At 35.3% G+C, this 24,856-nt stretch overlaps 4 protein-coding genes across 8 annotated transcripts; 3 read left to right on the top strand and 1 right to left on the bottom strand.

Annotated features, from left to right (window-relative positions):
- Positions 1 to 904: 904 nt before the first annotated feature.
- Positions 905 to 5,747, top strand: LOC105128858 (tRNA (adenine(58)-N(1))-methyltransferase non-catalytic subunit trm6). 3 transcript variants are annotated; one of them, XM_011030698.1, is made up of 13 exons: positions 905 to 1,188; positions 1,288 to 1,418; positions 1,516 to 1,636; positions 1,772 to 1,853; positions 1,936 to 2,006; positions 2,214 to 2,255; positions 2,714 to 2,838; positions 3,171 to 3,264; positions 4,259 to 4,343; positions 4,424 to 4,593; positions 4,713 to 4,818; positions 5,006 to 5,092; positions 5,341 to 5,747. In XM_011030698.1, exons 1-13 carry the CDS (start codon positions 1,064 to 1,066, stop codon positions 5,428 to 5,430), a joined length of 1,329 nt encoding a protein of 442 aa, XP_011029000.1. In that variant the 5' UTR covers positions 905 to 1,063; the 3' UTR covers positions 5,431 to 5,747. The 3 variants fall into 3 exon arrangements, with proteins under 3 accessions (XP_011029000.1, XP_011028999.1, XP_011029001.1); XM_011030697.1 differs by having other exon boundaries at positions 3,168 to 3,264; XM_011030699.1 differs by lacking the exon at positions 905 to 1,188 and having other exon boundaries at positions 1,323 to 1,414; positions 3,168 to 3,264.
- Positions 5,748 to 7,361: 1,614 nt separating this feature from the next.
- On the top strand, positions 7,362 to 12,035 carry LOC105128856 (transcription factor E2FC). 3 transcript variants are annotated; one of them, XR_842958.1, is made up of 14 exons: positions 7,362 to 7,882; positions 8,293 to 8,476; positions 8,586 to 8,639; positions 8,821 to 8,906; positions 9,133 to 9,224; positions 9,309 to 9,360; positions 10,027 to 10,079; positions 10,160 to 10,210; positions 10,287 to 10,335; positions 10,425 to 10,490; positions 10,571 to 10,641; positions 10,743 to 10,944; positions 11,106 to 11,426; positions 11,552 to 12,035. XR_842958.1 is itself a non-coding variant. In XM_011030695.1 (13 exons), exons 1-13 carry the CDS (start codon positions 7,613 to 7,615, stop codon positions 11,178 to 11,180), a joined length of 1,305 nt encoding a protein of 434 aa, XP_011028997.1. In that variant the 5' UTR covers positions 7,362 to 7,612; the 3' UTR covers positions 11,181 to 11,528. The 3 variants fall into 3 exon arrangements, 2 of the variants coding, with proteins under 2 accessions (XP_011028997.1, XP_011028998.1); XM_011030695.1 differs by lacking the exon at positions 11,552 to 12,035 and having other exon boundaries at positions 11,106 to 11,528; XM_011030696.1 differs by lacking the exons at positions 10,425 to 10,490; positions 11,552 to 12,035 and having other exon boundaries at positions 11,106 to 11,528.
- A 915-nt stretch (positions 12,036 to 12,950) lies between these two features.
- On the bottom strand, positions 12,951 to 15,540 carry LOC105128855 (putative HVA22-like protein g). Its single transcript, XM_011030694.1, has 7 exons — positions 15,247 to 15,540; positions 14,763 to 14,803; positions 14,563 to 14,661; positions 14,420 to 14,476; positions 14,269 to 14,332; positions 13,969 to 14,178; positions 12,951 to 13,611 (listed from the first exon to the last, which is right to left on the bottom strand). The coding sequence occupies exons 2-7, from the start codon at positions 14,792 to 14,794 to the stop codon at positions 13,213 to 13,215; spliced, it is 861 nt and encodes a 286-aa protein (XP_011028996.1). The 5' UTR covers positions 14,795 to 14,803; positions 15,247 to 15,540; the 3' UTR covers positions 12,951 to 13,212.
- Positions 15,541 to 22,182: 6,642 nt separating this feature from the next.
- LOC105128854 (protein disulfide-isomerase LQY1-like) lies at positions 22,183 to 24,725 on the top strand. Its single transcript, XM_011030693.1, has 5 exons — positions 22,183 to 22,474; positions 22,560 to 22,643; positions 22,731 to 22,782; positions 23,812 to 23,968; positions 24,494 to 24,725. The coding sequence occupies exons 1-5, from the start codon at positions 22,310 to 22,312 to the stop codon at positions 24,513 to 24,515; spliced, it is 480 nt and encodes a 159-aa protein (XP_011028995.1). The 5' UTR covers positions 22,183 to 22,309; the 3' UTR covers positions 24,516 to 24,725.
- Positions 24,726 to 24,856: the final 131 nt, after the last annotated feature.

Below are 24,856 nucleotides of genomic sequence, written 5' to 3'. Positions count from 1 at the left end.
AGAGACAGACAAATGAAGCTATAGAACTACTAGTAGCTCACAAGATTACTACGGGGCACTGACCGTCGCTGTTGTGATCATACACCGCAAGTTATTGAAAATAATTTGACTTGAATGCTAGCTTCCCACGTTTCATGTGAACAGGGAGTGTTTGTACACGCGTTCCCTTAAAATTTTAATTTTATTTTTATTTTTATTTAAATAATTTTTTTTGTACAGTTTGAGGAGAAAAGGCATGGTTGCAATTCTACACAAGAGGCATCATGCCATTTCTTCGAAAATACTCCCGGATTTTTTCTGACGGGCTTTGAAGCAGAAAAATTAGCTTCTCTGTAATTTGGAAACGCGGTTGTCACTGGTGCATCCATAAACAGGTATTCGGACAAGAATATTCCACTGTTTTTGCTTCGGGTTAGGATCTGAATTCATTTTTTATTTTCCTCTTGGTCATTGTCAGATCCTCCGACTCACATCACTAGTCAGGCAGTAAAAGCATAAGTCAACAGTAATTAATTTTTTTTTAATTCTTAACTCAGTCAAAACCCATGTAAGATTCAACTATTCTTTTTTATTTTTTATTTTCAAAATCATTGTCGTTTCAATTGTATTTTTTTCTTTTTTGAAATAACCTATTTTGAATTTACACGGGTTAAGTGAACCAATCCATAAATCAGGTCTTGACCGAGTTTGGGTTTTGTAATTTATGATTTATGATGAATTTTCAAATAGATTACTTTGGATACCACATACAAGAGGGCTCCAAATTTGTTCAGAGTGGGTTACTACAGGCCCACATCAAGAGTTTCAAAACTTATCTCTTTCAAGACGGGCCAACACTAGACTTTTCATGATCCCATAAATATTGGGCTCGCTAGTTTTGAACCTCCCACGGTTAGCACTTAAACCCTAATTCTTTGGGATTTGTGCGCCTTCGAAAATTTAGAAAAAAATCATTCGCTTCTTGAATGCTTCACTGCGGCAAATTCAAGCAATAGAGAGTACCAAGTCTGTTGCTTTGTTCTGTATTCTTTCAATTCTTAAAAATCACAATAAGGGGCCAAACATGTCCCAAAATAACATTCAGTCAAATTCAATTCAAAATCCTAGAGTAACCTGGGAAGGTTGCAGTGTCTTGCTCGACATTAACGACGGCGACCGCCTTGTTTTTGCTCGATTAACAGCTGGCTCGTAAGTTTTTTTGCTTTTTTTTTGTTTTATTCTTACAATTAACAAATGCTTATGTTTTCTTCTTCTTCTTTTTTTTCATTTCTTTTTTGAAATTTGTAGGACGTTGAAAATTGGAAGTAAGAATTTCTCTTTACGGCCCTTGATTGGATGCCCCTTCGGTTCTTCTTTTCAAATTGAGAATGGGACTGAAGGGCTTTGTTTATGTAGGTTTGTTCCTTCCACGGAAGTAGGTATTGTGCTTGAGCTCTTGTTTAATTGTTTAATCATGGATTAATTAAGAGCTTTGTCTTGGTTTGCTGATTATTATTTTTTAATATTTGTTGGTAGATAATAATGATCAAGAAAAAGGAGGTTCTCAAATAATGGAAGAATGTAGGGATAACCGAGCTATTGTTGATAATAATGAAGCCCAGACCCTAACTAGTGGAGACATAGATGAAATGCGGAGGTGATTTGCGTAATTTTTTATGATTTTATTCTCGAATGCGGGTTAAAACGTTGATGCCATAGCTTATAGTTTTTGTCAGTATGATTTGCAATCTTGTTTCTTTAAGATAGGAATCGTAAACTTTGTTTGGTGCAGGCAGGGTGTGAAAGGTGATGAGATAATTGAAGCTCTCATTGCCAATAGTGCAACATATGAGAAAAAAACAACATTTTCTCAAGTAAGTTTGATGTCGGAATGGATGAAGTTTTGTTGGGCCAAAAGGGCTTTGATTGATATGCTCATGTACTGTGTGGTTGCAGGAGAAATATAGGATTAAGAAGCAAAAAAAGTATGCCCCTAGAGTACTTCTGAGGCGACCTTCTGCTAGGAGGTAATCTCTTGCTTCATCTCTAGTTAGTTTATTTTTTTTGTCACCTCATTGGAATTGGCTGGATTGCTTTTTAACTAAGTCATGTTTTGTAATTTTATAATAAGCTTCGTCATGAAACAAATGGGCTTAAAGTTTGGTGAACGCTGTTTGAAAATGTCAAGTAACCTGATTTTATAACTGACATATTATTATTCTTGTTTATTTCAGCATATGCGAGGCGTACTTCAAGAAATATCCACATAGAATCGGGTAGTTTTATGTTATTAATTAACTCCATGATTTAAGTTATTTGATTTTAGTTTCTAAAAATTTTTGTTGTTCAGGATTTTGTTAGTTTATTTGATATCATTTTAAAGCATTTTCATTCTGCATCCATTCCCTGAAGTTGAACATTGAAAGAGAGACTATCTAGCTTAGGGTTTTTAGGTAGTTACAAGACATAGATTGAAAAATTACAGCATAGGTGAGGGATGAGTGAAGGATTATGGCAAAAAACCAGCATGACCATTGGGTATCTTAGATCAATTACCATAAGAGTTTCTTTTAATAAAAGTAGAGGATTGAAGGGGTGGATAATTATCAAATTATGTAAATAGGAAATAGCTTTATGAATATCAGTATGATTCATGGTTTGTTGGTTGTTCTCATTTAGATGTATGTGGTCTTTACTGTTTCGTTGGTATCTGAATTCTCTGCCTTCAATACAGATTCCTGCGAGTAGATGCATTATCCCTGTTGCTTTCACTTGCTAATGTTACTGCAAACTCTGACATCCTGTTAGTGGATATGGTTGGTGGCCTTCTTACTGGTGCTGTGGCAGAGCGTTTAGGAGGTTTGATCTCTGATTTCGTCTGAGAAGCCCTTCGAATTCTATAGCTTTATAAAGCTGTTTGCTTTATGTAGTAAAAGAGAAATACCACCAAGAAAGGGAAAACCAAGCTTTTTGCTTTAATTATGTTTCTATTACTCCTCAGTTATCCTTTTGACAGGATTCAATATATGATAACTTTTCAATTCTCAAGCCATCAAATAAATGAAAAAGAAAACGAAAGTGTTATTATACCCTTGCCACAATCATGAATGTATCTTCTTACATGTGTTTTCTTGGCTTAAACCACTGTAGCATGTAATTTCTGGTTGTGAATGATGTTATTTGTTTAGCAGGTACAGGTTACGTTTGCAATACATATCTTGGAAGTACACCGTATCCTGTGGAGATAGTCAGAACATTCAACTTTGATAATGAAATCTGCAAAAGGTACTTTGTGTTGTTAGTTTCATCATAGTTCCAGAAAGTGGAGAAACATGACTCGCTTATGGGAAAAAAATGATCTGTGTTACCTCGTTTTTCAAAAATAGTTGAGAAAGCATAGGGTTCTTTTTGGTATGATGAACCAGACAAGACAAAACAAGTTCTGATATATTTGGTGCATACTTTGGACATGACTGGACAAGTTGTGAAGTATTTAATGCACATTTTGAATCCTTGTCATGTCTTGAGTTGTCCCAGGGCAAAATTCTAGTTCCACCATAAGGGGTGGAACAAGCTTGTCTAATATCACAGACAAAAAATATCATTTCTCAATTTTTCATATTATCCACTTTTCTATCACTCATTTATTTTTTAATTTGGTAGGCTAAAATTTGACCACATTTATTAAAATGAATACTTACATATAGAGGCTTAATTGCAAAAACCTTTTGATTTAGAGACTAAGTTGTACTTATCATAAAATTAGAGAATCAAGAATATTACAAGGACTAAAATGTCATAAAAATAAAATACAGGGATCAAAATAAATTGTTGAAAAAACTCAAAACACTAGAATGAACATTTGCAAAACAAATTATCTTGCCTTATCCAATGTGCTCCAAACACAAGACAGGAATATGTATTGTCCAGTCTAGTGTAGTCCAATCCAGTTTCATCAACTACCCAGTTCAGTCCATTTCCATTTATATTGTCCAGTGACTAGTCCAGTCTAGCATACCAAAAACATCCTAGTTATTGTATAATATGAAGCAGCTGGGACTTCTATGTAGAATTATTTGATATGATAGCCCTTCCTGGTCAGCGACGGGAGATTTTAATATGCATAGGATCAGCATGACTCTTGCTTAGCCTCTTCTATACAAGAGATCCTCTGGATTCAACGTTGCTTTCATCTTTTGTTTCTAGCATATTCGCTTTGATTATGTTTTCTATCTAAACACAGGAATTTCATTTGAAGGAATTAATATTTTCTTTCCAGGATTGTGCGGGCTCCTCTGCGTGACCTCTGTTTAGAACAAACTGGAACATCCGAGATAATTGATGCCAGCAATGCAGAATTAAATGTTAGCATTCTTTTGCTCATTGCCAGAGTATGTTTTTATCTTGCACACCAGTAACTGTTTTGGAGAATCAATTCTTGTAGGGCCAAACCTCCTCCATCAACATGGAAGAAATGTCTCTTCCATCCAACCACGAGGCTGTGGATTCAGAGACTATTATCTCTCCACAAAGTAAAATGGGCAAACCCCCTAAAGCTGGTGAAAAGGCATCAGAAGAAGCCATTAAGTCATGGAAGGAAAATGGGTTCTCTAGGTAGCTAGATGTGAATAATTTGTTTATTAGTCAATAGAATCTATAAATGGATATTTTCTATTTCAACATTTTTTTAGTTTTCAAGCATAGTCAATAATTCTAGCTCACTCTGTGTGCAGTCTAATAATTGCTGCTCCAGATGCGGATGCTTGGAGCTTAGCGAAGGATCTACTGCCACTTCTATCATATTCAGCACCATTTGCTATCTACCACCAGTATCTTCAGGTCATTTGATTCAAATTATTGAGATTTGTTCAAATTAAGACTTGCTAATGCATTATTTTCTATAATAGATGGCAGTTTATTAATAATTAATGCAGTATTGTTACTGGATAATCTTTTGTAGTATTACTGGATAGGCTTTCACTCATGGTAGAATATTTTCTTAATTGCTATTCTTGTTCGAATGCAGCCACTTGCAACATGCATGCACAATTTACAGCAGGGGAAAATGGCAATTGGTTTGCAAATTTCAGAACCTTGGCTACGTGAATATCAGGTTTGTTGGCTACATTTGTGATAAATTTGGAAAACTTTTCTGTCTACTGTTTGCGTGGTGTTGATGTTTTAGTTTGGAGTTTGAAGTTTGTGGGGGAAATCAAAATGGGAGTTTTCAAACAGAATCATATCATATGCTTCTTCCCCTTGATATGTATTCTCGAGGTGTAGAGGCAGAGAGTATAATTCTTCTAGGGGATGAAGATGCAGTGATTCAATATTCCCTGGTGTTTTCTGATGCAAATGCAGGTTCTCCCATCAAGAACTCATCCATTGATGCAGATGAGTGCCTTTGGGGGTTACATTCTCAGTGGGACCAAGATATGTAGCAGTAGCTAATCTGGACTCCCAGAGAATAGTACATCAAACCTAGCTCCTTCGTCCATGTTGGCTGCTTGTTGGCAAGCGAAATACCCTGCCCATGAATTGGAAACCTGCAGCTCTGCAAATTGAGTTTTTTTAGATAGGATTGCAATATGGTTTCTGTAGCTTGATTTTTTCTCCTGCCCGATCTTGCACTTGCAAGACGTGCAACTTGCTGTTTCATGCAAGTTATATTTTGTGATTTCAAGACGGAACAAATCAGATTATTTTTAGGCTACCCACCTGTGTGCTTCGGTATCAAATATAATTTCTGGAAGTGTTTAGGGTAATGATTCATTCCGCCTTACACGTACTAGCCTGTTTGGCCCCGTTTTTATGTTCGTTGTGGTGAGTTTTGAAATTAAATTTATCAAACTATTTAATATGTTGTTAGTAAGTTATTTAAATTAAAATTAATATTAAGGATATAATTAAAATTAAATAATTTTTAAAAAGAGTAAGTTATTTAAATTAAAATTAATATTAGGATATAATTAAAATTAAATACTTTCTTAAAAAATGAATTCTTTCTGTATGAAGCACACAAATATTATATATATAAAAAAAACACAATAAAATGGACGCCATAATCAAACATTACATAGCTTTTTTTTAAAGTACATAACTATTCAATAATTTAATAAAAAAATCTAATATACTTGAAATAAAATAATTGAAGTTGAACACTATATATAAAGCAAAATTTATTTAAACTAATTAATTTTAAAATATTTATGATTAATTTTTAAGTAAAATAAGTAGCTTTTCATCTCAAAAAACATCACTTTTCATTCTTTTAAATTATAAGCTAATATACCTTTAAACTGATTTTGTAAAAAATATCGTTCACTTAAAAAAAAATTAAACAACTAATTTTTAAAATTCCAATCAAATATGTTTTTTTTTAATATAACTTCAAAATAAAACTCTAAAAGAACCAAAAGGGGAAAATGTTTCAGTTTCCTTAAATGGGTTCCCAAAAAATATTTAAAAAGTAAAAATCCACGTGTGGCCTTTGATCGTCAAGAGTTTCCTGACAATTCTAATTTAGAAACTTCACACAAAAATAAAATGATTATACATCAACACGTGAAATTCGATTTCCTAGAAGTAGAAACGTTATCTCGTTCTATTTCTCTCTCAACTTTTGTATGAAAGACACCAGATGTAATATCTTATATTAGTGGATAATTTTTTTTAAAAAAATCTTATATAAAAATATTTACTTTAATTGGTAAGATGGGTTTTCAGGCCATACATGACTGTAAAAAACATATCGATAAAATCCCATGAATCAAAATAGATAATATTTTGCTGATAATGTAGAATATTATATAAAAAGAATAAATTTTATATTTTCAAAATAACATTTTATTTATAAAAATTACTAAATTAGTACTTTAATAATTTAAGATCCTTCCCCGTCAAATTTAACAACACACAACTAATAAAAAAAAAACGTGATGTCATTCAATAGGACAAATGTCGAATATATCCCTAAACTATCACCAGTCCTAATTTTGCACCCAAAATGCCTTTTATATTAATTTTATTATCATATTATATTATTTTGATTTTTTAGTAAGAATTTCTGTTACAATCACTCAATGGGAAGTGTTAGTATTTTTTATAAAATGATTTAATTTTTAATAAAAAAATATAATATGAATGAAACATTAATGAAAAGTCTTAAAAATATATGAAAGTCGTTAATTATAATTTTTAAAATTTTAAAATAAAATTGACAAAGTTGGACCAACTTACACAGTTGAGCTGGTGTTTTATGGGTTTGTCTTATTTAATATCAATATTTCAAAATTAGGGTTTATCCAATAGAAAAGCCCAGCCCAATCCAAGCCGAAAAAATTTATAGCAGAGGGGCGTCCAATCCAACTGCCAACAAAAGGCGGGCGTACGCATTCGAAACTCACCTCCTCACCGCTTCTCCCCTACGATTCTCAAACCCCTCTCTCCCGGCAACTGCTGTGTTCTTCCCATCCTCTCTAATCCTTCCGTACCTAAATCGGTTTCTCCCTCCGCCTCCTCCCTTTAATTACCTCCTTTTCTTTGTCCAATCACCGCCCTTTTTACACTCACAAATTCCTCCCCTTCACTTCCCTCCAAACACTCTCTCAAAAACCCCTCTCCCCCTCTCTTCATGGCGAACGCCAGCGAAGATCCGACCCGGACAATCAATCCATCGCAATTTCACTTTCATTTACTTCACTCTCATTCTCACTTTCAAAATCAGAATTTATTTTCTTCTTCAAATAATTCAACTCCGTCAAATCGACTGTTCCCTTCCTCTTTCCGAAAACCTCACCACCCGCCTCCTCCTCCTCCTTCTCCTCCTCCTGATAACAACAAAACTCCTATCGGCTTTCAATTCCATAGTTCCAACACGCATTCTGCATTTCGTGACGTTGCGGTTAGTTAGTTTTACTCTCCTCGTCTTTTCTTTTCCTTACTTATTTTTCTGCTTAAATTCGTATAATTATTGATTGATATTCATTGTAATTATTTTTATTGTTTAACACACACACACACACTCGATCGAAGCTTTTTTTTAAAAAAAAAAAACAAATTGAGCTTGTAATTAAAGTAATAATTTTCTTCCCTGGAGAAAATATTTAGTTATTGTATATATGAAAACTCTCTAGCTTTAATAAGAAACACAGAAAATTGCAAAAACAACGTAACTATAACTACCTAATGCGCTAGGCGGTTCGGTGTATTGGAGACAAGTGTCGTATTTTAATTAAGGTTGCACTAGAATTTGTTGTCTAGAGATTAAATTAAGTTGCAATTTAATTACAAATTGTATGATATTTATTACAGCTGGGAATGAAAAGTGAAAGTGATGATCATGAGGTTTGGACTAATAGAGATACCGCTTTCCCTGCGCAAAGTGATATAGTTACTGATCAAACTCTTACTCGTTGGTCATCTTCTGGGGGTAAGCATAAAAATAAGTCAAGGGTTCCGAAACATGCCAAATCAGTGACTCAAAGAATTAATGCTGGTAATGTACTTTTGCATTATCGACTGGTAAATTTCTGCATGTTGTATTATTGAGCCTGTTAATGGGACGTTGATGTAGAAATTCTGGTTAAATTGATGTTCAATTGCAGAGTCTCCTAATGGACTGAATTTGGCTAGTGGTTGTCGATATGACAATTCTTTAGGTAAGTTTTGATTAATTGGGTTTCGCATTCTTGTAGTCTAGAATATTGCATGGTTTATTCTATTTGCACATATAACAAGCATTCTTATGTATCTACTTACGGTTAACTTGGGTGGATTTAAATTTAATGTTGCTGTGATGATTACTTACAATTTACAAATGGTCAAATTTCTTTTGGACAGGCTTGTTAACCAAGAAATTTGTCAAGTTGATCCAGGAGGCTCAGGACGGGACCCTTGATCTGAACAAAACAGCTGAAGTGTTGGAGGTATGGACTATGTTATGGGCTATGCACATCTGCTGCTAAATAAGAAAATTGAATTGCTTACACTGGAGGGTTCAAATAAGGTTTTCTTTCCTGTGCAGTATCTCTCCTTTCTCATCACAACTAGTGATATTGTGAAATCATATGTAATGCTTTTTATAGGGGTATGTGTAGTGTGAGTATCTTTGCTATAAACTGAACTTTTTTGACATGATATTGATTTTGACAGGTCCAGAAAAGGAGGATATATGATATTACAAATGTTTTGGAAGGAATAGGATTAATAGAGAAAACTTCAAAAAATCATATACGCTGGAAGAAGTAATGACACCAATCTTTTCTCGTGCACTTCCTTTGTTGTTTGCTTTGCATGGCTGGTAATTGACCATTGGACCTTCTAAACAGGGAATTTGATGACTGTGAGCAAAGGATGTTGGATAATCATGCTAGAATAAAGGTATTTCTTCGTCATATCCTTTTCAGGAGTCAGATGCTTTATGATGGCTTCATTCTTTCTGCACTGATGACTGACACACAATGGATTGGTAGCATTTTCACGTAATGATGATGAGCATTTGTTTGAATTTCAAAAAAATTCAAGATTCAAACTCAATTTGTTTTAGGTGCCCAGTAAATAGGTCTTGCCTCAGCTTTCTTAGGTTTAGGTTGTCGATGTTAGATTTTGAATGTAAAACCAGGTTTTTGCAACTCAAAAGTTACTGGTGAAAGTTATGGGTCATATTTTTAGAAAGTGAAAACCTGTTGGCCTTTATGGGAAGAAGGTTGTGATTGTGCTCTATGATTTATGTACTTAACATATTTCAGGGAACAATGAGCTAACATTAAATGACCTGTTTATCACTCACTAATCAGTAATTTCTGAAGCAACCCTCTCATGTTGTGGATTGATAATGAATTATCAGTGTGTGGAAGATGCAGTGAGCATGTGGTGATTTGGACATGTAAGATCAAGTTGATTTTGTTAGAAATTGATGGTAACTGATACTCTGTAACGAAGGCACTGTCAGTTGACCTTTCAGCTTTCTACACTTCTAAGAGGTAACACTATGAAATATTAAAGTCACCGGTCTTACTACCTGTTTATCTTTGGATTTGATTACAGGCTGAAGTGGAAAGTTTATATACTGAAGAGTTCAGGCTTGAGGAATCTATAAGGTTGGTTGAGTCAATCTTTTTATTTATATTTTTTCTAGTCCTCTGTGGTTAGCTTAGCTCTTATCATGTTCTTTTTCCAGGGATAGACAAGAACTTCTGAGACGCTTGAAGGAAGATGTGGTTTGTCGAAAGTATGCTATTTTCTCCCCCAGATTTTATGGTTTCAATATGACTTGTTTTGTTTATCTGCCTACTTGGTTTTGTTAGGCATCTCTTTCTAACAGAGGAAGATATTACCAGCCTTTCATGCTTCCAGGTATGCAAATCCTGGGATTGCTTTGAAATCTCTTTGCTATCATCTCCCAAATTTCGTGATGGTTATTACTTATGACACTACTGCTGCAGAATCAAACACTTTTTACAATAAAAACTCCTGAAGCTAGTTATCTGGAAGTGCCTGATCCTGATGAGGTACTGAGTGTGGATACGTGGAACTTTAAAAATTGTTGAAATTTATTTCTACCTGATGTAATGCTTATTTGCATGGGCAGGATATTGGTTCTCCGCTATACAAAATGACAGTTAGAAGCACCAATGGACCCATTGATGTGTATCTCTTGAGGTAACATGCACCACTGACATACAGTGTGCACTTGGTTTCCATGCATGATTGTGTTCAAAATCTGCTACAATTTCATAATGCCATTTTGATTATGGTTGTAGCAAATGCGAACAAGGTGAGGACATAACCATGGAGCATGTTGAACCAATGGATACAAGTACTTGGAACAGTAGCCAATGCAGAGACCAAGATGCAGGCTTGCCTTCAGAGTGTCAGGGTAATCAAAACAGTTGTTGTGAACCATTCAGCTCACTAACTCTAGAAGCATCTGGGATTTGTAAGTTAATTCCTGCAGACTGCAATGTAAGTATTGGAAGCTTCAAATTGGTTTCATAACAGTTTCCTAGTTGATAGTTCCGATCCTGCACACACACACAAATGCACTTTTATATACTTTCTTTGGTGTTTGGTCACGGTTAAGGAAACTTAATTAACCTGTTTGCCTGTGAACCATCCTGTTGCAGATTGTTGATGATTACTGGTTCACAACAGATGATTCAGTCAGCATTTCAAAATTGTGGGTTGATCGCATCTCTTAACATTCTGTTTTGATTCACCAAGTTCTGATTTTTGAAATATATGGAACTGCCTTGCTATTGGAGAAGTCTGGAGGCTAACTCTCCACTTGACCTTTATATGTTTATCACATGCTATGCAACTGACGTAGAGAGTTTTTTCCTCTTGGATGACCTCTCATCGCTTCTGCCATGACCGTCATCAAGAGTAACTGTTGTTCCTGATGTAAATGAAAATTAGGCAGTAGGTCGTTCAAGCAGACTGGAAGGGTAATTTTATATCCCCTCCACTTTTGCAAGTGTAAATTTTATAGCTGGATGTTTTCTTTTCTTTAATGGCAATGATGGTTATTTTTTAAAAGATTATTAATTATCCTAATCCCATCTCTTATAAGGGTTGTTGGGGCTGTAGTTTCTGCAAATGTGCCTACTGCCGGGCAGAGCGAAAGACCGTCTCTCGGCCTTGGTGTCAATAGTGGGCTTGGAGAGTCAAGAGCCAGTGTGCTTATGACCATCTGGCTGCCTGTGTTGATCAGCAACACACACAATCCTTCATAAAAAAAAAGGTGGGGGGCATTTTGTACACTGTTTGGGTGCTGATGGATCATAGTTGAGGGTGTGCTCCCTGAGCTTTTGCAGCAGTCAGTGGCATGATCTTCTAATCATCAATTCTTTTTTTCTTCTTTTTTTTTCAAGTTGACCTTCCAATGTTCAAAATAATCCAAAATAAAATATGAACTGTATCAAGACCTGAATTGTAGAGTCACCAGATTGACCTATGGAGGGGAGCTGTGATCAATAACTATGATCAAGATTGAAGTTGACATTGCATTAGTGCAGCAAGCAGAAGCTGTCCTCGTCTCTGAAAGTGATGGTATATACCATGTGTGCTCGGTATTTCTGGCTAAACACGAATGACACTGCAAAACACCATTGCTCCAAATGGCTTTCAGCATCCTAGTTTGCGCGCTAGTATCTTCTATAAGAGGAAACTTCACTGTGAAAACTGTCCCGCGTTGTATGTGGCAAGGAAGTTCTATCCCAGACGTTGACAACTAACAAACCAAATAACTGCAGGCATTACCTAACAAGGAGCTCTCGAAAGCTCGTTGAATAAAAATCATTAAAGCACGTAATCAAGTCCATGCTAATACTACATTAATTAGTGTGATTACAGACCCAAACAATTACAAACCGTACTATCTGCAGGTCCAATGTTAAAAAGTTTTTCATTTTTCACGATTGCCGTGAGGGAGGTTAGTGACCACATTCTCAAAACAAAACCTCAGTTTTAAAGGGATTATAGGGCAACAGGCTCACATCAAGTATTCCTAATCAGTTTAGGTGTACGGGTACAAATATTTTAAATAAGCTTCGGTGTAAGAGTCAGTGGCAAGTTAAAATTTTGCTTTCCTGTTTTGACTGGGAAAGTTAAATTTATGCCAGTTCTTTCCTTTACCCTTAAAAAATGAAAGATCCTCCTAAACTTTCGAGGAACAAGCCTCTACCTAGCTTGTTATTTTTCTCTCTTTTGGTATTAAATTGCTAGAGCTGACAGCATCATCAGATAATAGATAAGTCATCACATACTTTAGACAAACCTAAAAAAAACATCAGAACTGCAATCTTTCAATATTCTTGATGCCTTTACTTTAGGTCTAGGCTTTGTGGCACTGTGCTATCCACCAAATTTCTGCAGCGTATGCTCCACCATTAGATATAAAAAATCCCATCATGCCGTGTCAATTTACACTTACGTTTTCAACAACTGGTAAACACTATACAAGCCAACTCTAAAATTTGTAACCCTATCCAATTATATTATAGAGTGCAAGTGTGGCGAGTCAGATTGCATGATGAACCCAAGACCCTTTATTTGCCAACTTGAGTTCAAACAATTAAGCAACAAATGGAATTGGGAAACAGAAGATTACAAATTTACACCACCGTCACCGAAAAAAAAGGAAAAAAAAAAAAAACCATACCCATCACCGTCCACCTACTGATTAAATACTTGTGCTGGGGTCTAAAATTGGGAAAAATTTGACACCGGTCTTCATCGGTTTGTTCCAGAATGGGTTTTCCTCAATCTGACCTGTGTATCCCGGGTTGTTTGCTCCATCAAAGTTTCTTTTGGTGTAGGGTTTTTGTTTTTGTTTTCTGAAGATGATGGCACGTCTTCAGTCTCCATTGCTTCTTCCTCGGTTGGTTTAGGTTGGCTGGAAACTTCAGATGCTGTTTGGGCATTTGAAGCTGTTGCAGGAACTGCTGCTTCAAGCACTTGAGAAGGACCTGCCTCTTCCGCTACTTCCATTTTGTGCTGACTTGAAGATGTGCTAGAAGTGGGAGATAGAGGTTCTTCAGGCTCTGCTTGTGTCGTAGCTGGTTGACGGTTTGATGAAGGTTGACGGCTGGGAGCAGAAGGTTGGCGAGCCCTAGCACCTTGCTGCTGTGGCTGTAATATCGAAAGTAAAATTGGCATGAAAACTGTAATATAATGTATAACTCAAAAGGATAGCATAGATTGTTTTCAATCACCGCTCTTAAAATACAGTTTCCCATATCACTTATATGCAAGGTTCTTAAAGGACAAAAGTTCAAATTTAATTCCACATTACTGACTAGCTGCAAACTACATACACAACAATTCATCAATTGATGCTGATAGATCATTGTCAAACCTTGAAGAAAACAACTGGATGATTGCATCAAAGAAACAAGACAGCATATTGGTCCATTTACAAGAACCATCAAACTCTGTATTAGAAGATAATGGCAAGAACATACGAGTATATACTCCTAATTACACTACCTGAGCAGGGCGAGGCCTTCTTGTTGACTGTGCAGCAATGTACTGCAAAATCTCAAAAACTCTTGTCTGACCATAACTTGCTGCTCTTTGCCAATATACAAAAATCATATCTCCAGCCCTAGTCCTCAGCTCCAACAAGCTGCGATCTATTTCATTCTCATGCTTCGCAACATATGGTTTGAAGAAGGAATCGTACACATAGGAGGTTCCCTGAAACAAGGAAAGGAGGAGAAATTAATATAAAGGTAAAGATCCAAGAACATAAGAAAAACATTCTTATAGGCAATTCATAATACAAACCTTAGTTTTAGGGTACCATAAGTATATGTAAAATGCCAACTTAGCCTCGCTGTACATTGGGACCCTTCAAGAAACCGAGACAGCAAAACAAAATGAACATGCCAATCGCCATTTTGAACACAAAAGCTGGGTTTAAGCAGAGAATCAATACCATGAAATAAAAGTATCTCCAATTCTCTCACAAACTGTCAAAACCGCCACTAAAATCCTGCAAACAAAGAGAAAATGAAACCCACTTATAACCCTAAAAAATACGTTCCACTAGTTCACAAACATCAAATCACGGTAGAATACCAATACTGGCACCAAAATCGGAGTTGCTCAATCTCTGGCTTATTCAATTCGACCGTTTTATAGCACTCATACGCTGGATAAGCATAGCCAAAAACCATCCTGCCAATACATTACACCATTTTTAATTTCGACAATAAAAAAAAACCTTTAAATTCAAATAAAAAAACAGAATTAATTAATCAGGTCGCCGGGAAACATACACAAGCCCTCGTGTTAGAAATGATCCAATCATTATGTATACCTATCAATAAAATAAAAAAACTAGTTAAAATCCAATGAGAAAATATTTAATCATTCAAAATTTATTTAAAAAAAAAACTCAAATTAAAAAAAATCACATAACAACCAAACAAACCGTTTAAGACATGTTCGTCACTAAAACTAGAGCAAACAATTGCTCAATAAACCACTAGAAAAAACAAAATCAACAAATAAAAAGTGAATAATCCCGAGAAAATTTCTATTATCTAAAACTCCACCTCCTCGCCATCAAAATCTATAACAAAAGGCAAAAATTAGAGTTAAAATACTAAACAAACTACAAAAATTAGGCTAGAAGAAACCGCAATGCCAGTAATCGGACCGAAACAAAACTAAAAACCGCAACAACTTATCTGTGGTAAAAATACGAAGAAATTCAGATAATTTTACAAAAACAAATTAAGAAAAATGAATATTCAATACCTTTTTACAAAGATTTTTATTATTGCGATTTTTTGTTGGCACACCAGAAAAAGAAATTTATCAAGAGCAAATGAGAGTTGCTAACGATCACGGCAACGAGTGGAGAGATCGAAGAATGGAAAAGGACGTTGAGACTCTTCCGTACAGAAATATCGGCGCAGCCGGTTAGCAACAGCGCACCGTTAGAGGTCGGCGTCGGGGTAAAGAGAGGGGAAAAATTGAAAGGGAAGCTAGAGAGAGATAGAGCAGCTGAGGCTCTTTTGGTCGTTTCTTTAAAATTCTTCTAATTTTGGCTTTTGAGTTCCGCAATTTAAAGAGAGATATTTTCCTGTGTGCGAGAACACGAGGATGATGTAACTGCTAGGGATTAGTCACCGTCAAAATGTTAACGGACGGGTTACGTGCTGTAGAATTTGTGAGGTTTTAACAAGTGTAAAGTGTTGCTGTTGTATGCTATCGCTTCCAGTTTAAATCTGAAACTGACGTGTAAAATTTTTTGTTGGAACGGGAAGACTGTCACCTGCTGGTGTTCTAGCAAGGCAAGAGCGCGTGCGGTAAACTTTCTTCGATATTTCACTTTGACCTCTTTAATGTAAATTTGCTGATATGATCCCAGTGATTTGAGAAGGTCCTCGTGTTCTATAATAGTTAGACAATATTGTTAGAATTTTTATAGTGGTATAGTTTCTAAAGCATTTGGCAAAACATTGTCACGTGTATGGATATGAGGGGGTGTGGATGGAGTTAGCATACAGATAGCTGTAAAAAAAATAATTTATCAGTGTGTATGGATATGAGGGGGTGTGGATGGAGATAGCTGTAAAAAAAAAAAATTATCAGCAATATTTGTATTATTAAATCTAATTTTATTATTCAAGGTCATATAATATATATATATATAATAATGGGTTGAAAATTTTAAAAATAGATATCATATATTAAGTGATGGAATAATTTTTTTTAAAACATGGTTAACTTAGCTTGACTCATATGTCAATTTTTTTATGTTACATGTTTTATTTTATTTTTTTACAATTGATTCTTGTATTTTAATTGGTTGATATAATTGATGTACTAATTCTAAATTATACACTTATAACAAATTTTGGTTGGTTTATTGAAACCGGATCCTGATTATGACTAATCATAACATATTAAAATTAATAACACAAACCTAAATCATAAATATTTATATTATTCATAAAAAATATAATTCAATCCGGTATATCCATTTCACCCGAGTAAAAAAAATAAATCATTCAAGTTTGTAACTTGTAAAATATTAAAAATTAGATTTGATATAATTATATATCAAGATTAAACTCAATTATATCCATAAATACCTCTGCTTTTAAAATTTAAAAACATTCTTGAATTTTAATATTTATTTCATATATTTTTTAAAGATGAGTATATAAAATATTATTCTCTAAATGATAAAATAACTATGTTTGGTGTGAATTATTTTTCATTCTTATATGTTTATTGGTCCTTTTCAATGTAAAATTTTTAAATCTCTCACTGTACATGGACTGGGTGAAAAGATAAGAAATGTTTTAAAAATAACGAGAAGTGATTTTGTGTGAGGTTATCTTATATGAAAACATGAGGTTTTAAAGGGAAAAAAACAGGAGAGAAACTGTAAAAATTGGCATTCTTTTAGTTTCTATCATTTATTTATTTAGCGGCAAGGTACAAACCCAAAGCTTATAGAAAATTACAGTGTTGACACTAAGGATTTTTATTTATGAAACCGAAATGGAATATGTGTTAACTTACAGGGACTGAAATATAGTCTACCCATTGCTAAATACGTGTACCATAGTTTTACCATCGAGCCCTTGATTCAGGAGTCTTTCGCCACGAGGCATCTGTTTCTGGATCTGTACCATTCTGTCTCATCAGGGATCACGTGACCTAAGAGAGTCACTAGCGAGTGATGTTACCATCGCCGTGGATAAAGGTGTGAAAGAGAATAAATTGCCGATTAACGAGTGAAGTATCTCATCGACTGCTTAAGCCTCTACGGATAAGCAGCAAAAAGATAAATAAATAAATGTGGGGGCGTATTGTTATTATTGATTTTTAAAGTTTTTTTTTAATATATTAAAAAAATATTTTTTTTATTTTTAAAAACCTATTCCTGATACTAGAAAATCAAAATGATATAAAAGAAATTAAATTAATTTTTTTGTTTAAAAAATACTTTTAAAATATAAAAATAAATGAATTTTTACCTTGTGAGAAAGCTTGGTTATAAAAACTTTACCGGTTGATGGGTCATCAAAGGCTTAGAATGTATTTAAAAGGGTGGAAGTAATTATTTTTTTAAATATCAAAAGTATATAAAAATAATATTTTTTTAAAACCATTGCATCCATCAATTATCACCCTGCCAGCCCGGATTTTATAACCAATGCAGAAAGATATTGAGATTACTGAGTAGGCTCTATTGGAATAACGTTAGGCTACCCTGATATTTTAAAAATGCTACTGTGGCGTCCTTTTTGGGAGACGAATGTTCAATTCAGTCCTTTCCATCCCACTCTTTGCCTTCCCTTTACTCACACCCACGAAAAATGCTCAAGTGGATCACATCCTCTGAAGAATCTTGGTTTATTTTAATAAGATATGCCACATCAGCTTTAAAGCAGAGCTTGTACAACACAATCCTACCTTTTCTCTATTCTTTATTGATTGCTGATGGAAATACCATAAAATTACACCATCTCTTAGGTTTATGTTAGAATTTCTTGCCTATAGAGCAATTTTGCCACTTTAATTTACCTGTAGATCATTGATTTTTACATGGGATTATGCCAACCAACACTAGACACTATTTTAATTAGTCTCTGGTTTCTTTCTTCTTTTTTTTTATTTACGTGGGGTATCCGGGTCAGCTTGCGCACCACGACTAATTTCCACAACTCACTGAATACCCTGCAAACCCAGTAGGCATGTAAGGCACCGCGGGGGTGACAGGCATGCACGCCAGGGCTCGAACCCAGGTGCAGTGAAAGGAGACAAGCCCCTTACACCGCTAGGCCAAGCACTGGTTTGCATCTCTGGTTTCTTTCTCTTTTTTTTTTTTAGATTAACGTGGGTGTCCGGGCCAGCTTGCGCGTACCACGACTAATCCCACGGGCCCTGAAGTTAACGACCATGTAAACCTCCAGTGGCCATCATATGAGCAACAAAGAACTCGAACCTGAGACTACAGAGGGAGCAAACCTCTTAATTTCAAATCTTTATCACTTGGCTACCGCTTAGATGGTTGTCTCTGGTTTCTTTCTTGATTCCCTTGCTGGGATACATTTTCAAGCCCGTTGTTTCATACAGTATGGTGCAATAATTTGATGGATGACATAAAGCACATGTAATTGCATGTCGCCACCTTCAGGGTTTTTTTTCAGGCCAGGGCTCTATGGCCCGTTTACTTTAGGTTTTTTCAGGCCCCAGGGCTCTATGGCCCGTTTATGAGTGCGGTGGGTTTTATAGTCGTATATTTTTTTTTTACTTATATATATCAACATAATAAAATAACCAAAAAAACTAAAAAATTATACATTTAATATTTTTTCAAATCAAATATTTTTTGTGCATCTAAATATAATTTCAAAACTGTCACTGCATCTTGGTCACAAATTTTACCTGTCTACTTTCTTTTTTTTCGAGTATGATTGTCGAGTGACAATTAATGCGTTATCCACCATGAAACTTTATTAGCATCCAATTCTTTTCAAGATTCTCTGCAAAGAAAATTTTCTAGCAGCTGCTTGTGATTTTTTCACAGAGGATAGCACTTTTTATCCTTCCTTTCCCTTTTTTTATTAAATAACTTTAGATCTTGTTTTATGTGATCTTTTACCCTTTTTATCCACTCACTTGCTGGTTTCTTTGTATATCCTTTAACTAAAAGTTTGATAATTACATTGTTTTATTGATAAAAAAAATATTATTTCAGTTATATAGTAACAAAACGTTCTTAATGAAAGCTTGTAATGCAACCTGTTTTTTCATTGAATTTTTTTTAAAAGATTTAAAACTTTTCTATTTACAAAAAAAATATAACAACAATTCTCTTACAAGATGTCCCGGATAGAGAAAAAAATATATTTCTATTTGATGTAATATAAAATATAAAAACTTGTAATATTATAAAAGACTAAAACAATAAAAAAATATAAATTTAATGTTTTTTTTAATGAGATGTTTTTTTGAAAAAAAAACAAAACAAAATTCACTACACTCTCCGACACTGCTAGATTGCTCACAAAATTTACCTGTCCACGTTTCTATTCGATATTAAATAATGGACAGCCTCTTTTATCCTTATTTTCCTTTGTTTTTTTAATATTAAATAACTTTAGATCTTGTTTTTGTGATCGAGGTTTTTTTTTTTTCCACTGTTATTCTAGTTTTATCCACTTACTTGTTGGGTTTTTATATCCTTTAACTACAAGTATGATAATTATGTTATTTGATTTATAAAAGATTGGTACTATTTAACAATTATTTATAAACAAAAACCTCCTTAACCAAACTTGCAATTCAACTTGTTTTTTCATTGATTTATGATGAATTTAAACTTTTCTATTGATGAAAAATATAATAACAATTTTCATAATGTAAAGATATCTTTCATTTTGATGCTAATACAAACATTTTACTATTTTATTGTTGTGTTGTTTGATTTATAGTTTTTAAATTTAATTTAATAACTAACTTAGTTTAAAATATACATCATGAGTTTTGATTGAATCACTTATAAGTCATTTCAAGTCAATTTTAATTTTTTTTATGTAAAACAAAATAATATTTTTTTTGTTAATAAATAAATAATTATAATTGAGTTTTTAACTGGATACTTCTAGCTAAGAAAATCATATTACAAAGTTAATTCAAGTTTTTAACCTAATTATTTGAAATTTAAGGTTTCCTTGTCCAACTAACTGAATTTGAAAATTATAATTTGATCGGTTTTCATTTATCCCTATTTAATGAATTTCGAGAATAGCAATGTATTTTTGTGGTAGATTTGATTTCATGAAATTTTTATTTCTGATAGTAAAAGAAATGTGTCATCCACCAATAACCAGAGGTTTTAGTGACAGTACGATGCTGTGAATCTGGACTTGACATTCATTAATTAGCTTGGTGGGCTCGCTAATTAAAAAGCACCGCCATCTAATTCAAGATAGCCCGGATCAGTTTTCTTCAATATTTGACCTATATCATTTAAGGCTCCCGGCATGTAGCTTTTCCTCTGTTACTTTTACATGGAAATCATGATCACGATCCCCTGTATTCGTCTTTAGCTGGTTCCTATCTTTTCAGCTTCAGGAATCAAAGCGTCACTGTACTGAAATGTGCTTACCGTTTACCGGTCACGGAGCAGATATTGATCATTTACATGCCCAGGCTCCTGTTTAGCCAGTGCCCGTTCATGTTAATCACCTATCACGGCCACATGGTCCCGTCGGACCTGAGGTACCATGCTCCTTTAGCCAGAAACTGAGCATGTTAATCACCTATCAAGGCCACATGGCCAGTCGGACTAGAGGTACCATGCTCCTTTAGCCAGAAAGTAAGCATGCTAGTCACCTATCAAGGTCGCATGGTCCAGTTGGACTTGAGGCACAATGCTCCTTTAGCCAGAAACTGAGTGGGAAGCCTCTGCTGTAATGTTCATTGATCAATACAGTTGACACCAATTGAATTCTTGACGTGCTAGCTAGCTCATGGCGCTGGAGCACTGCCTAAAACAGTACTGTAAAGGAAACATGTAAAGCTTTTGAAGTTGGTCCTCATCTTTGACAGTGCTTCCATCCTCAAGACATGGACTGTACTGTGTCGAGTACAAGCAAATAAAAAAGAGCAACTAAAAAAAGAAGCCATTATTGAGTAGAGAGGCGGATGAAAAGCTAAAATGGGACCTAGAGGAAAGGGAAACCAAGGTGAAAAAGGGAGCATGTGCGGAGGGAAACTTCCACAGCCTTGGATTCTCTGTTTATCAAAGCATGCTGGTCCCTTACCACATCCATTCTCAAGGGACAAGGGTACGATGCCAAGAACCTTATTCAACATCATGGCCACTCTCATGCGCGTCTAATTATATCCGTTTGGCTGTATCTAACTCCTATTTTTATTTTTATTTTGTAATTAATATAAAGAATGCTTTGTGTCTGCTTAGCATGTCTAGAAAGTGTTGAAATAAGGAAGAAATGAATTTAATAGATTCATCACCCACTAGATTGTAAGCACTTAGCAATGCTTAGCCATGATTATTCTTGGTTACCTCAACTCCATGCCAATCAAGGTCAAAATAAGCCGACCCTTTGTCTCTATTTTCTGGCATTGGCCGAGGGATCGCCACCAATCTCCCCGTAACGTGCTTAACAACTACTCCGGTCAAGCACGCACGGCTATGTTAAAGAAACCATACTCGAGTGAAAAATGTGAGAAATTATTACATTTAAGTTAAATCAATTTACACGTTATCGAATCGAATTGATTTTTTTTTCAAAATTATGTTTTTTCATGCGGTTTGGTTAAACTCCACATACCAAATTTCCTAGGTTAATCGATGCTGGGTTTAACACCATGGATATAATGCCTCGTTGCATCCCCGAGCAAATAAAAAACATAAAAGAGACCTCCGTCATCCAGTCGGGTTGCAAGGCATTGCGCTGACTAATTGCCTAAACTTTGGACTTGAAATACATTTATTTGATCTCAGAGGGATTGGGCCGTTCCCTTGCAACGACTTGAGCTTGAGCATAACTCATAAGCATATGGGCTCATAGAGACAGTCCATGACAATCCATAATTAAAAAAAAAAAAACAAAAACAAGATTCATCATCCATAGAATGAACGCCACGTGGACATAGTGTTCTAGATAGAAAAAAAAACTCGAGCGAAACACCCACTCACAACTGTCTGGCTGATGGTGCTTGAAGCAGTCCCCACATATCCAAAAATTTCCTCTGAAGCTTCAATTGTTGAAACTCTAGCATCAACAGAGGCAGTCCCTTGAAATTTGGAGAGAGCAGAAAATAAGAAATGCCAGTAGCGCCTTCCATTCCTCGTCTTCACTCACCATTTCTATGCTGCCCTCTTAACAATATCTCTTTTTCACTGTCATCCTTCAAGTCCGCGAGACATCATCATCAACGGTCACCAGTGTCTTATCCATGCATCAGGGCTATTGATCTTGATCAGAACACGGTTCTTTCTCTATCCGTACTTGCTCTTAGTGTTTTTGCATGTAATGTTGTTGTGAAGAGTGTTAATTCTTAAAGAACAAAACCAGATAGTTGCAATTTCGGTCGGGGTCGTAAGCATTGCTGTTGGGATAGGAATTCCTGTTTTCTACGAATCCCAGATTGATAATGCTGTAAGTTAGTCTTGTTGGTGTCGAGAATTCAGCATTATACTATATTTCAGACGTTAAGCTGTGATTGTGGTTTTGTTCATGTTGCAGGCAAAGCGAGATAATACCCAGCCATGTTTCCCTTGCAATGGCAGCGGTGCACGTAAGGAACACTGAACTAAAATTGAGTTATTCATTATTCTGTGAGCTAGTGTGTGTTTGTAATTACTGTAAATCATCAGGATGTAACCACTGCTGGAGTATGAGACTTAAAGAACAATATTATATATATGAATTCAATGATGGCCTGTGAATTTAAGGTTCTACATTGTTATAAGCATGCATTGAATGTCGATTGTATTGAATTTGATAGTTTAGTTGGGGTTCCAACAAAAGATTCAAGGCATGTGGGATTGGTGGTTCTTACGCTCCCCTTACCTGCAATCTATCATATGTATTGGGTTCCACTATCTTCACTGGTCTTGATGGCTCCGTTATTATACTGAATTTGATAGCTAGTTTCGATTCCATCTAATCTCAACTCAATGTATTAAATATTTTTTATTTATTTCATATGGGATCGGTGGTTTTACCACGTTGGTGCTATAGATTCATATCGCAAATGTGTGCACTTTGGTTGTTTTTTGTACATGTCCTCTTCTATTTCCACTCCCTGCATAACCCTGTTAGTAGCAATCTGTGAGGGGCACCGGCATGTTTGAGGACGAAGATTTGGATTTCCTGAACTGTATCCCCTGCAAACTCCTGCACACATTTTTACCATTCTCCAGTTTAGTATCACGATTTAGAGCATCATTAATGGTAGCAACTGCTAGCTGGTGAACTTAGTGATCACAAGATTGGCTTCTAAAATGATTCTATCTAATCCATCACTGATCTCGGTTTCAGCATCCTCTCCTTCCCAGTAGTTTTCCACACATTATTTAACTAATGTACTAGATTTCCTTTTGAAATATGTAGGCATAGATCTTAACACGCAAATTCATGATCTAGTTTACAAGAGAAGGGAAGGAGAGTTGCTGGATTTTAAAGAGTATAAGTTGTAGGAACGTCATTTCTCAGCAAGAAAAACAAAATGACACGAGACTGGAGGCATAACTGAATTTGGATGATGATATTGCCATGTTGAAATTCTGATGGTTGCTCTTCGTAATTGGATTGCTTTCTGCAGAAAAATGTAGATTTTGCTTGGGAACTGGCTCAGTGACAGTGGAGCTAGGTGGGGATGAAAAAGAAGTCTCTAGATGCATCAATTGCGACGGTCTTGGTTCTTTGACTTGCACAACATGTCAAGGCAGTGGCATTCAACCCCGGTATCTAGATCGCAGGTATGATTCTATAATCAGATCTTGATAAGCAGAAAAAATAACTAACAGCTCATCGCATTGTATACTTAGATTACACTAATTAATCCCATACTCATCAGCAAGGAAAAATCAAACATGGTGGATTGCTTTTATTAAATTCTATGTTGGATGGAAATGACAATAAAATTGTGTCTAAACCATAGTCATAAGACCTGCTCCGACAATCAAATTGGTCCAAGACTTGGATGGTCTAGGACTCGGGTCAGATGGGTTGATCCATAGGGTCAGTGTATCAACTCAAGCTTTGCTTTTCTTAAAAAACAAGTTGTTTCAGTTTTTTCACCAGCTTGGCCTGGGGAAAGCATTGGTGAATGGGTCACCGGGTTGGGCTGCCGGGCCGAACAGGTCTTGTAACAAGTCAGTAATGCGGGTCTTAATTTTGGGAATGGATTTTATCTGCATTCATCAGATGCAACTTCAGGGAACAAGGGATGTTGAGAGTCTTAACTGTGTCACTAACAAAATTTTGTGTTTTCCTTTGAACAGAGAATTCAAGGATGATGATTGAAACTTTGAAGAAGACATGGTTTTGAAGTTGATCCGATCAACTTGTAATAAGAAAGACACGATCATCGACACTCTTTTTTGTATTAACACCTTCAGATTCCATCCTTTCTTTCTCCATCCTTGATCCAATGTAAACAAGCTCAGCATGTAGAAATTGAGGCGGTATTATTTCTACTGGAAAAAAAATTGAGAAGCAGGGGTGTTCTTGTTATGATATTTGTAAGCAATAGTACAGTACAGAAGAACGAGAGGAGAGGTCACAAGCAGTCCGATAATTTTTTTAGCAAATAAAAAAGCAGCCTTTTCCAACGTGTTGCTTAACACACAAAAATCCTAGAAAAG

Source organism: Populus euphratica, unplaced genomic scaffold (genome assembly GCF_000495115.2).
Source record: "Populus euphratica unplaced genomic scaffold, PopEup_1.0 scaffold11.1, whole genome shotgun sequence".
Lineage (NCBI taxonomy): Eukaryota > Viridiplantae > Streptophyta > Magnoliopsida > Malpighiales > Salicaceae > Populus > Populus euphratica.
This window is presented reverse-complemented; position numbering and strand designations above follow the sequence as displayed.